Source organism: Solanum pennellii, chromosome 2 (assembly GCF_001406875.1).
Source record: "Solanum pennellii chromosome 2, SPENNV200".
In the NCBI taxonomy this organism is placed as follows: Eukaryota; Viridiplantae; Streptophyta; class Magnoliopsida; order Solanales; family Solanaceae; genus Solanum; species Solanum pennellii.
Window position 1 is genome coordinate 30,483,657 of NC_028638.1, and position 12,134 is coordinate 30,495,790.

A 12,134-nucleotide genomic window follows, 5' to 3' on the forward strand; every position below is an offset into this window, starting at 1 on the left:
ATTCCTTAGGAAAATAGTGTCATCTTCAATGTACCCCATGAGAGCCTCTTGAATGTTGGACAGATTTTCTCTGTGTAAATAAATATTATGGATTTTCTTCAGTGTCTCAGCTCATGTATTTTTCTTTTGGATAATAGCAGTGCTCCTGTTTTGATAAGATGAATGCACATAATTATTTGTACAACTGGTTGCATTAAACTCGTTCTTGCATACTGCATAGAAGAATACAACTGTAGCAAAAATCGGAATTTTAGTAGTAGGTGGCAATCCCTCTTAGTTTTGAGCAGGCGACACCATTCTGTTTTGGTTAATTCGCCTTAAAAAACTTGTATAGTAGATTATCATATTGCTGACTTTGAAAATACTATAACATGATTGCCTCATGTAGATATCCATTTGCATTGTGAAGTAGTGACATAGCCTTCTCCTAATTTGCTTATAGGCATAATACTAAACAAACTTTCAAATTTGGCCCCAACTTACTAGTAAGCACTTCAATTCTGAGAGCTCACATCTCGACACAGCAGACAATATAAGGAATGCAACTGTTCGAGTACACAGTGGAGACGTGTCTAAATGTGCATACGAGTGTTTACTTATCAACTATATATAATATGTCTTGCTTCTATACAAGAAAGATGATACAATAAATATACTTCATTACGCCTGTAATTATTCACTTTGTTCCCCTCTAAGCTAATGAAGAAAAAGTGAGGAGATGATCTATTTACTCCTTTCCGTTTCTGAGTTATTTTAAAAGGAGCAATTTTTTTTATCTCATCTCCTCAGCTAACTCCAAATAAAGACAGGTAAAAATGATAATTATTAATATCACCAAGAATATTACATTTCGATTTATCACAGATACAAAATGATGTTTTACATATATAAAAAGTTTTTCATGTTTCCCATATAATGTTGTTCCAGAATCTAAAGGAGACCACTCTCCTCTCTCTGAATAATACAGAATAAACAGAGTATACTTGTAAAAGAAACTTCAATGCAGATACCAAGAAAGAAGGGACAGACACCATGCCATCACTTGGCCGGATGAGCTTGCGGTCTTGTTGGACAGGCAGCAGCCATGGTACGTAACCGTCTGGCAATTTCAGTGAAAGATGGGCGGATGGCAGGATCTGGAGCCCAACACTGTTCCATGAGCATTCTCCACTCAGTGTCACAGAAGCTTGGGACAGGCGGTCTCAATGTGTTGTTGACAATACCACCTGCATACAAGACTGCATTCATTTCCAGACTTGATATATTAAATGGCTTACTAAATAAGAGATTAGCAGGAATAGGAACTAGCACTAAAAATAGTTGAACCATGTTGAGCGTCAATGTCTTTTACTAATATTGGCACTTACAGAATGTCCTTGCAGATATGGTAAAACATCAATTAACATCTTCGTGGCTTTAGAAAACCCAAAGTTTTGATCAGGAATTTCTATATATTGATTATTAGTAGAATTTTTTGTAAGAATGTAGCTGCTTCAGAAATAAGTGGGGTATAAAATTGAAGTGCATATATTTGCTAAATATGTCTATACTGCTGTGTTTTCACTTTCCAGTGAAAAAGCAACCTTCTGTTCCTTACTTCTAGAATGGACTCTGAAACTCCTGCCTCATCCTTCATTAAGGCACCACTTAGCAGGAAATATAGGATATAACAAGCAACTTCTTGTCAGATGCAGACAGCAATGGCAGCACACACTGCAATGGGCGATATAAAGAGAAAAATGTTGGAAGGGATAGAGTAATATAAACCTATAATTGCTCCATAATGCATATTTGCATAAGGTTCTTCACCAGTAAGGATTTCCCAGAGCACAATCCCAAAGGAAAAGACGTCGACCTGCAAAGTTCAAAATTTGTTACTATGAATGGCAACTAGGCATCAAGGATTAAAATTGTTTCATGATTTATTCTATCTTAAATATAGAACTCACGCTGATGAAGTTACAGTGGAACAACATTTCAAAGGGAAGATAGCAGTGTTGCGAGAAAATGCAGAAGCTAGTGTACACAAAAGTTTAGGCGCAAAACTAATGAACAGGAGAGACCACATAATGCACAAAAGTTTTGTACTAGTAGATATTTGAAGCCAGACCTTTTTTAGGGTGCTGATAAATGTGAAGTCCATTTTCAAAACAAAAAGAGAGACCACATAATTCATTGGATTCTTGAAGTTGACAAGCATTTTATAACAGCATGTTGAGTTAATAAGCATTAAGCACCAACATCCCCCACATGAAGTGAAAAAAAATGACGTCTAAAATAGACTATAAGTTCAGCGTTCACATTTGAAGTTTTAAACGTAAAAGAGGAATTGAAAGCTTACCTTCTCGGAAACCTTATTACTTCCACCATTCAATAGCTCTGGAGCCATCCATGGAAGCGTTCCCCTGACACCACCAGTAACCAAGGTATTTCTCTTGATTTTTGACAGCCCAAAATCAGCCACCTACACAACACAATTTCCATCAGTTCTGCACTGATCCCTCTACGGTATCTTTGTTGTCCTTTAGTTGATGAAGATTTAAGGGATCGTCTGGTAGATGTATTAGAAGAAATAATGCATGCATTAGCTTTGTGTATTAGTAGTACCTTGTTTGGTACATTCTATGTATAGCTAATGCTTGCATTAGTTATACATTCTATTGTGTATTGAGTGTATTTTCCTACGAATACATGGAAATTCATGGTATTAGTAATGCAAGAGGGTTCAATGTATACATTATCATGGTTAAAGACCCAATCGCCCCTCAATTTTTTTTACATGTTATCACCATACTTGTGGAGGGTATCTTTGTAAATAATTTTTTTTTAAAAACTATACAATACATACTATTTTTAATACACCAAACAAAACAACGCATAAGCAATAATGCAAGCACAACTAATTCAAGCATTACTAATACACTCTATTCAACATTATTCTTATACATTCTATCAAACGATCCCTAAGGGGTCGTTTGGTAGAGTGTATTAAAACGAATAATGCATGCATTAGCCTTGTATATTACTAGTACCTTGTTTGGTACTCTTTTCCAACCTATGTATAACTAACGCTTGCATTAGTTATACACCCTATTATGTATTAAGGTGTGTATTGTTAATACCATGGATTTCTAGGTATTAGCAAGGCAATGGTTTTAATGGATGCATTAATTCAATCAAAGACCCAATTGCCCCTGAATACCTTTTTTATAGCTTTTCCATATCTTTGTTAACACATTTTTTTATGCAATGCATTCTATAAACAATGCATAAAAATAACCTATGTATAAGAATCTAGCCAAGGAAGCAGTTTTGACATTGGATAATGTGGCCAAGAGAGGAATCTCTCTATGCAACAGATGTTACTTTTGTGGGAAGGCAAATGAGACAGTGAGACATCTCTTCTTACATTGCAACTTTACTGGGCAGCTGTGGCAGATTTTCCTTAATCTCAGAGGCATAACTTGGTGTATGCCTAGCAAAATTGATGAGACTCTATTCGGTTGGGATATGGCTGGAGTTGGGGCTACAAACAGAGAAAGATGGCGGATGATCCTTGCTAGTATTTGGTGGACTATATGGGGAGAGAGAAATGAGAGACGTTTTGAGAATAGGAAGAAAGACCTGCAGGAAGTAAAGCTTAAGTGTATTCTGTTATTCTGCTTTCGGTGTACAAAATGTCTACTCTAATGAAACTGAGTCAATCCTAGATGTTTTAGGATCCATTTAGATTTGGTTCAATTTTTTAGACAGATTATACTTCCTTTCTGCTTTTGTAAATATGGTTTTTCAGTACTACTCTATGAATAAATAATGCAAGCATAATTAATACATGCATTACTATTGCAATAATTACTAATACATTATTTAGCATTATTTTTATACACTACCAAACGACCCCCAACTGTCATAATAAACTTGTATCAAGTATGATGAGTGGTTATCAAAGTGACTGAAGAGGCTGTTTGAAGTTCGGGGCTAGGAACTGTTTATGCATTTATTAAGCTAGTAATACAGAAAAGAGTAAAAAGTCAACCTTAGATATAGAAAGCATGCACCAATTACAGAAATCACATTATTATTAGGTATTGAGTCCTCCTGTGGTATTCCACCTGTTGCTTGGTTTAGGTTTACATTATTATTAGGTATTATGAATCCTCGTGGGATTTCACAGGGTATGTTGTTGTTGTTGGATGGTTGTATCTGGCAATAATAGCTTGGACCATTGCAGGATTAACTGCATTTCATATGTTTTGGATGTACTACTTTCGAAGGGTATTACTAATATATTGGTTAATACACTGAATATGATCATCAGACTCGTATGCTACAGAAAGAAAAAGCATATTGTCACATTTCAAATCAAAACCAGCACATTCTTGCAAATGCAGAATCCATTGAAAGAACTCAAAAGCAGCACATTCTTGAAGGTCACCTTACAAATGGGTCGAGAAGGATCCTTTAAGTTGACAAGCAAATTGTCACATTTCAGATCAAAATGCACAATATTCTTCGAGTGCAAATATTCCATTCCAAATGCAGCATCCATTGCAATTATGAGCCTCTTGCGACGATCAAGGTGTCTGGACAGTTCAAGTAGGAAGGAGAACGTAATAAGTTTTCATGAAAAAAAAAGAGAAAACAAAAAGAATAATTTAAGAAGTGTACTATCCAGTATTCCCACACCTGTCCTTGCAAAGTAAAACATGCCTAAGAGAACCATTCACCATGAACTCTGCTACTGTGGCAAGAGTCCCTCCTGGCCCATCTTTCACTACACCATAAAATGCCACCACATTGGGATGATGAAGTTTTGAAAGAATTTCAGCTTCACGCCAAAACTCAGTCTGGAAATAGTTCCCAAGTTCTGTCACGAAATAGCTAGAGGAAAGAAAGCAGAAACATGACCAATATATGTACTTAAAAGCTCCTACTTACCAGTTAAAAGGTGTATTTTTTAACCAAAAAAATCTATGTATTCAAAAGCTTCTATAAGTTTTTCATTTTACAAAATTCTAAACTGCAATGAAGCTCTCTACCTGACTCTTTTTGAACTGCAACAAAAGCCATTTCAAGTATGTATATAGTAGCTTGGAATAATATCAAGTATCAATTAGGTGTACAATTTACGTTTAATCTCATAAAGCAAGAGTCAACATGAAAATACTTCACAGCTTCTACCACGGTATAGACAGTCCAAACAGCATGGTTTTTCTACCAAGGGCAACACAACATTCTTTTTGGGGATTTTTGTTCAACACCAACATTACTGAAGTGTTCGAGTGGTGGATATTTTGGGGTTTTGGGGTAAAAGGATTGCCTCGTCATCTCCCAACTAGGAGATGATTGGACTGATATTTTATAACTATTTACCTTCTTCTAGTTTAATCTTAACAATTGCAGTTTAAGATGAAACTCACCAATCTCTCCTGCTCTGATGACCGACCTGTGAAACAGCTTTTTTTAATTCTCTTGATGGCAACGTCAGTCCCTCTCCATTTTCCATGATATACGGTCCCAAATGTTCCAGAACCTAATTCCTTTAACTCTTCAAGATCTTCATTACTGATTATCTATAACGGAATGAAAGCAAGTTAACAACAAAGATTGACAGAAAGAATAGCTACAAGTACCCATTTAAGCCCGAACTACTTTTAAAGATGTTTGATTGACTATAATGAATGTACTTCATTAAAAAAAGTGGCTACAATGAATGTATGAGAATAGACTAATAAAATGTAGGATACAATCTATATACAAGCCATATGCAGAAACAAAAAGCAGTAAGAATGACAAGCTCTCTCCTCCCCAACCCCAACCAACCTCCCACAGAACACCCAATCAAAAATGAGAAAACAATCCGCCACTTCTGAGGGCCTTCTCATATGAGATTTCATTTTGATGGCTTCTGAAGATCACTGGCTCCTTTATTTTCTTGGGATGCTTATGAAGTTTGAAATTTTCTAGGTTACATCAACCTTCCATTCAAAGAGACCTCTCGTGTGATAATTACCGATTTTTTGTTCCCTTGTACAGCAATACAACTGATGTACCTACCATGTTCGTTGTATTTAAGAGTGCAAAAGAACGCGGTCCTTCACTTTCCACCTATTACTGTGGTTCTTTGTTATTTGGAAACCATCTTAACTACATATAATATTCACTGCCAAAGGCTAATATTAATATACTTGCCTCATTAAACCTCTGGTATGTTCAATTCAGTTGAATCATATTTCTACCCCGGAGTAGTTTCTGGTAATATCATAGAACTTTTTTCTTTTTCTTTTTAATTGGATATCATAGGCCTTAAAACCAGCATTGTAATAGATCCTCCTTCCCCTTAATGTAAAATAATGGAACCTTAAAAGGATTCTGGTCAAAACTACTGGAATATCCCCATGAGTAGTATATCCGATTCAGTTGAAAGACTAAAGGAGGTCAGTCTCGGGAAAAGTGCCTGAGCATTTTTTCAGAAATTTAGCATTAAGAAAGGGTGATGTATTATAAGTAAATAATTAGTGAAGTAGCATCATTCGTCTCCTCTTACTTCCTTCCAAGTACTTCTTTCCAAAAGTAGCCTTCTTTCTCTTTCTAATTATCAGGCATCTATTATACCTATATCCAACCACCAATAAAAATACATATTTCACCATGAAACAAAAGATAATAAAAATTACTAGCTAATGTCCACAGTACCTGCAAAGAGCTGGGATCAAAGTCTCCAAGCGGGAGATTGGTAAGCGGAAAGCCAGCATTCTGAGCTCCTTGGTTCTCATCCTTCATGTTATATAAAAGGATTTACTTCACCATATTAGCATGTTACTGGAAAATACAATAATTTCAAATTGAAGCAAAATAATGCAGCTAGAAATCTGAACTACTAAAAAATACCTGATAACCCGATTCAGGTACTTTTGAACTCAATTCAACATCATACTGCATACTTTGAACGTCAGTGGTTTGACAAGGGTTGTACCCGGAAGGCAAATCCATGGTGTCTGGGACAACAATTTCAGGAGATGGTTGCTGGAATTCAGCTTCAATATTGAGCTGAGAGTCCATATGATCTATCATTGGTCCATCACCCTTGAAAGGAGGATAGCCATAATCCATAGAGACCCCATCATCAACATTTGCACGAGTAGAAGACACACCAAGATGATCCTGATCCATCAAAGAGACATTTCTTCTATCAAAATCACCTTGAGCTATCTTTTGGAAAAAGGACCAGTTCTTTGGTTCATGGTTCTCCATATTCAAGCTCAAACCAGTTCCATCATTGTACAGTGGGGCAGGTATTGGTGAGGCATCCATAAGCTTGGCTTTGGAAAATATATCAGCGAGAAAATCACGGGGAAAGCAGTCATTAATGTCAAAAAGAATGCTTCCATGCTCAAGTGTACCAACAGTACCAGAGGGTATCCCTGTGGAAACTGCTGCTCCAACCTGACACTCTTTCTCAGCCAAAGAGTGTAGTTGCTCTGCTTCTTTGTTTCCCTCGGCTCCATGTGAAGATGCATCACCCCAATGAAGCTCTGTCTTCCTGGAAGCAGACTCGGACTGGATATTATTACTTAAGATAGGATCACTTAGTCCAGATTTCACTTTCTCTGCATAAGTTGCAGGTTTCAGCTCAGGCTTATAATTTGCTTCAGAAAGTTCTCCACCAACCTTGGTATCAACTTCTCTCGCACTGACACTTAACTCTTGAGATTCCTGAAGTTTTACCCCTTTATCTGCAGTAGCATGTTGATTAGCAGACAAAGATCTTCCAGAAGGTATAAAATGCTCAGTCTGGGGAGCCACATTCCCATATCTTCCAGAAGGTACAAAATGCTCAGTCTGGGGAGCCACATTCCCATCGTTCAATTTATTAACGGATTCTATGATCTGTTGTGAGCCTTCAGAATATGCATGGGCCATTATGAATTGCGAGGCAGCAGAATCATCAGATTTGGACAAACGATTAAGGCCGGGCTGTTCCCTGGGTATCCATTCAGAGCGAAAAGTTCGTGGAGGAATCGATGGTTGTTCGTAGCTAATGTCATGTAGGTTTGCCCCCGAGTCTCCATAGCCAGAATTTGATATTCTACCAGATCCGGAGAAGCCATCTTCTGTGAACCTATCAAGTTTTTCTTCCTCAACAGCTACAGGAGATGCTGAACTCTGAACTTGTTCCTGACTCTTGTCACTAATTTTAGATTGTATAACATCGTTTCCAACAACTGCTACAGCAGTGAAACTCGGAACTTCAACTCTAGAAACGTGACTTGAGGCGGAATCATTCAGTGGGTTTGAGGAAACAACTTTTTTGCTTTCCAAAGGCCACATTTTTTCAGGCTCATTTATTTTCTGAAAAGAGCTTTCTATCTTTATATTTCCCTCCTCAGGCACTTCCTTCTCTCGAGGTTTTGCTTTACTAATTTCAAACATCTCCCGGGGATAGTTATCTCTTTTCAGATTCACTACTGAAGCAGGTGATTCTTGGTCATTCATATGTGAGCTCTCGTAAGACTGCTCGGGATCGATGCCTCCTTTCCAATTCATGTAACCATGATTCGAACTTACAAGAAAGTTATTTGTAAGTTGTGAAGAGTTGGGTGGTTGATAACCATGGTTATACTGCACTTGCATAGATGGAAGAACCAGATTTTTGCCACCTACACCTGGAAAGTTGTCAACTGGTGTGGAAGAGGGTAAAGGTTGCCATTCAGTGCCACCATGATGTACAGTTTGACCCAAGTATTCTAGTTGATTAGAGTCATGCCCCATGTTTGACCCAAGTATTCTATGTGATGAAATTGATACCCCTTCATGAGCAGATTGACTTGTTAGAGGCATGCCAATGACTGGATCAGAAGTATCAGCCCCTGCTACATGCCTAGCAACTTGACCATCCTCCCCAGCAATTGTTGCACTCAGAAACTCATCCAGGTTTTTTTCTGAAGTGCTTGCCAGAGCAGTGGAGTTTCTTCTTGAACCAAAGTCCATGCTATTGACAGCAATAACATACTGCATTTCTGAATCTCCTTCAATATTCTCCAAACCAGCCAGAGAATCATCTAAGTCACTGTAAGAAAAGAGAAATGTACGCAATTTTTGTGATCCATCGCCTTCTAATACATTACATTCCTCTATCATATTCTGCAAGTCTTCATCACAAGAAACTGACACTAATGCATCGAGATCCTCACCAGGTAGCTGATATTTTATTGTGTGACAATTGTTAAATAAAGTTAACATCTTTTGCCAGAATTCCTCCCAAGAAACATCATTTCTTAAAAGAACGAGGTGCGTATCACCTCCAATATATCTAAGTTTCCCATCACTTGGACGAGGCATAATTCTACCACCAAAACTGCAGAGGAACTTCAACTTTGTTAATGTACTAGATCTAGAAGACATATGACTTTGAATTCCATGAATGTTGTTATTTCTTGATAAGGCTCTAGTTTCAGTTTGCACAGCTTGATGGTTGCTTATCCCTTCATTTACAGAAGTAGACCTCCCGTGATGTTGAACTCGAGTTTTTCCAACTGAGGTGATCATGGCGATATCTGATCCACTTTCAGAACCTGTATGAGATATTCCACTTTTGTCCTTCAGGTCCATACAAGAAGTTGCACCAGCAGTACCCCCTGAAGCATGAGGAATGAGGTTCTGCTTTGGGTTAACTCTTTCGCGCATGAATTCCAGAGCAAACTCCTCGCCAGTCTGAATGGAATAGTTCATTACAGGTCTAGCTCCGACTGGTATAGTGAAATCAGGTGGTCTTATGTCTGTATTGATAGAACTTGATGGATCCTGGAAAAATTTCTGGTTTGAAGAACCAATGACCTCTGCTCTAGTGTCTATAGAACTATAACGAGCTTGTTCAAAGTTATTTTGCTGTCCCGGCATGCCTTCTCCAAAATCTCTATCCATTGTACTCAATTCTTAGTATTCACCCCATAAGGAGACTTCATATCCATGTAACAGCAACCAAGTAGGCACTTTCAATCTCACCAGCACACTTCACTCTCAGTGGGATGTTTTAAAAAGAAATGAGTAATAACTGATATTATTTAGATTTTTTAAAGGTGAACATTGACCGAGCAGTAGGGTAGCAGAAGACCCTTGTCAATAGGACAGATGTGCTTTAGCTAATCTCGCTTTAGTAATCCTAACTGAGGACTTCTAATGGTTTACCCTGATCTTTCCCTTTTTTAGATAAAATTTGATCCTTGCAAAAAAGATCTACAACCTGCACAGTGCACACCAACATTTAGTCAATCATTACTAACCAAAGAAAGTTAAGGTTTGACATGTTACATGTCCTAAGCAAGGTAAAATGCATTAATATATCATTCAAAATATATCTACCTTCCTAAAACTCAACCTCAAGGTCAAAACTCTTTGCAGTCCATAAAATTGTCATCAAGTAGAGTCACTTCACACAATCCAGCTTGTACCAAGCCAAGTTAAAAAATACTCCAAGAAATGCATCAAATACAACCCAAGTAAAGAATACATATGAATTACAACATTCTTAATTGGTGATAAAGAAGGTCGAGATCACATGTTCATTTATGGTCGGTACAAACATCTTGTACTGGTTAGTTTTTTCCGCCGAAAAATCCTCTCAAACTTTAGTTTTCTTCCAAAAGGATTTATTATTTGCCTATCAAGATCAACTAAATGAAGAGGGTGGTAACATTGTAAATTAACATATCAGACACTTTTTTTGTAAAATAACATATCAGACACCCTTTTTTCTAACAAGCCGGATCTCATGATTCCTAGAAGGACACACTACACTTGATGATCAAGAGAACTCCGGAGAAGAAGTTTTAAGGAAAATTCAATCCAATGCAGCCTTTGATTTCCTTGTTTTACTTTCCTCACTCTTTTAACCTCCACAGCAAGTAACTCCATTTATTTTTTTTTAACATTACTAAAGTTTGAACTTATAATCTTTGAATAAACTAAAAAAGGAGGTCCCGTAATGTTTTTCTACAATACTGAGCTATAAAATCTTTAGCACAAGATCTACTTCCACCAACACTTTCAGGCTGTTATGAGGTAAGCCAAATCGAAACCTTTGTCATCTCAGTTCAAATCAACTGTTTAAGACTTGGCATCAAGGTCAATACAACAATTATCAAGCACTAATATAAAAGTTTCCTGTAAATGATTAAATGATTAATCTCCGCAATAAGATTCTCAAAAATCAACAACAGATATCCGAAACCAAAACTTCCAGTGGAATCAAAGCTAAAATACAAAATAATGCAAACTTCAAATTTCAAGCCAAAAAGAATATGAAATAAGCGACTAAACAGTTTACCGTAACAGATAGAAGTTGTTATCACAAACAGCTGTTGACCCTAGATTTAATCGGCGGCGCCGGCGAGCAGCGGCGGAAGCAAATCGGCGAACGGAACTGAAATATATTGAGAGATCTCTAGTGTTTTACCGTAGTTAAAAAGAGTCAAATGTGGACTTGTTTGTGAAATATGGGGACTGATGAAACAATTTGCACCAAGTCCCTAAACTACGCTTTAAAGAATGGTACTTTTTCATTAAGATGTGGTACTTTTGGATAAAGTATCCTTTTGTTCCACTCAAAAGACTTCGGGCGTTTAAGGTTCGGATAAAAATGAATTCGACGAAAAATTAAACCAAATCAATTAAGTAATTAATTTTTGATTAATGCTAAGTAATCAGAAAATTTAAAGAATTTATAATATATTTTTAATTTCAATATATATTTACTTTTAAATTAAAAAGATATTAAAATTAAAAGGATAAAAAGATAAAATATCATAACTGTGTGGTTTTTTGTTGTTGGATGAATAAATGAAATCTCGTCAAGCTGTGCAAGATCATAATGAGAGATTAGTAGGTTATTTGGTTATTCTTTGTTTCCTAACTAGTTTTATGTTTTTATTCCTTTATCGATCTTTTGATTTTATTTTCGTGTATGACTCGTAATCTAATCAAAATCAATAATTACTAAACTAATAAGTATATATTTCATAATTGATTTGATTTTGTTTAATATTTTTGTAATCAATTAAATTATTTAAAATTTTGATTTTGACTAATAATTGACTCATAAATACCCACATTTACTTAATTCTATTTTTTTTTCA

General features: G+C 36.5%; 1 protein-coding gene across 2 annotated transcripts; it reads right to left on the reverse strand.

The window, feature by feature from the left end:
* Nucleotides 1-802: 802 nt before the first annotated feature.
* Nucleotides 803-11,490, reverse strand: LOC107010902. Of its 2 annotated transcripts, XM_015210163.2 has the most exons (9): nt 11,327-11,485; nt 6,892-10,243; nt 6,697-6,777; nt 5,421-5,573; nt 4,687-4,847; nt 4,436-4,583; nt 2,342-2,464; nt 1,768-1,855; nt 803-1,226 (listed from the first exon to the last, which is right to left on the reverse strand). In XM_015210163.2, the coding sequence occupies exons 2-9, from the start codon at nt 9,922-9,924 to the stop codon at nt 1,039-1,041; spliced, it is 3,975 nt and encodes a 1,324-aa protein (XP_015065649.1). In that variant the 5' UTR covers nt 9,925-10,243; nt 11,327-11,485; the 3' UTR covers nt 803-1,038. The 2 variants fall into 2 exon arrangements, with proteins under 2 accessions (XP_015065649.1, XP_027770447.1); XM_027914646.1 differs by lacking the exons at nt 803-1,226; nt 1,768-1,855; nt 2,342-2,464; nt 4,436-4,583 and having other exon boundaries at nt 4,747-4,881; nt 11,327-11,490.
* Nucleotides 11,491-12,134: the final 644 nt, after the last annotated feature.

Bases quoted from the DNA above. Each gene is read 5' to 3' on its own strand.
- LOC107010902 (XM_015210163.2), bottom strand. From the start codon at position 9,924: ATGGATAGAGATTTTGGAGAAGGCATGCCGGGACAGCAAAATAACTTT. The intron at 1,856-2,341 runs GTAAGCTTTCAA...TGAACTTTGCAG, and splicing joins GTAATAAGGTTTCCGAGAAG to GTCGACGTCTTTTCCTTTGG. The intron at 1,227-1,767 runs GTTTATATTACT...TCTTGTATGCAG, and splicing joins GCATTATGGAGCAATTATAG to GTGGTATTGTCAACAACACA.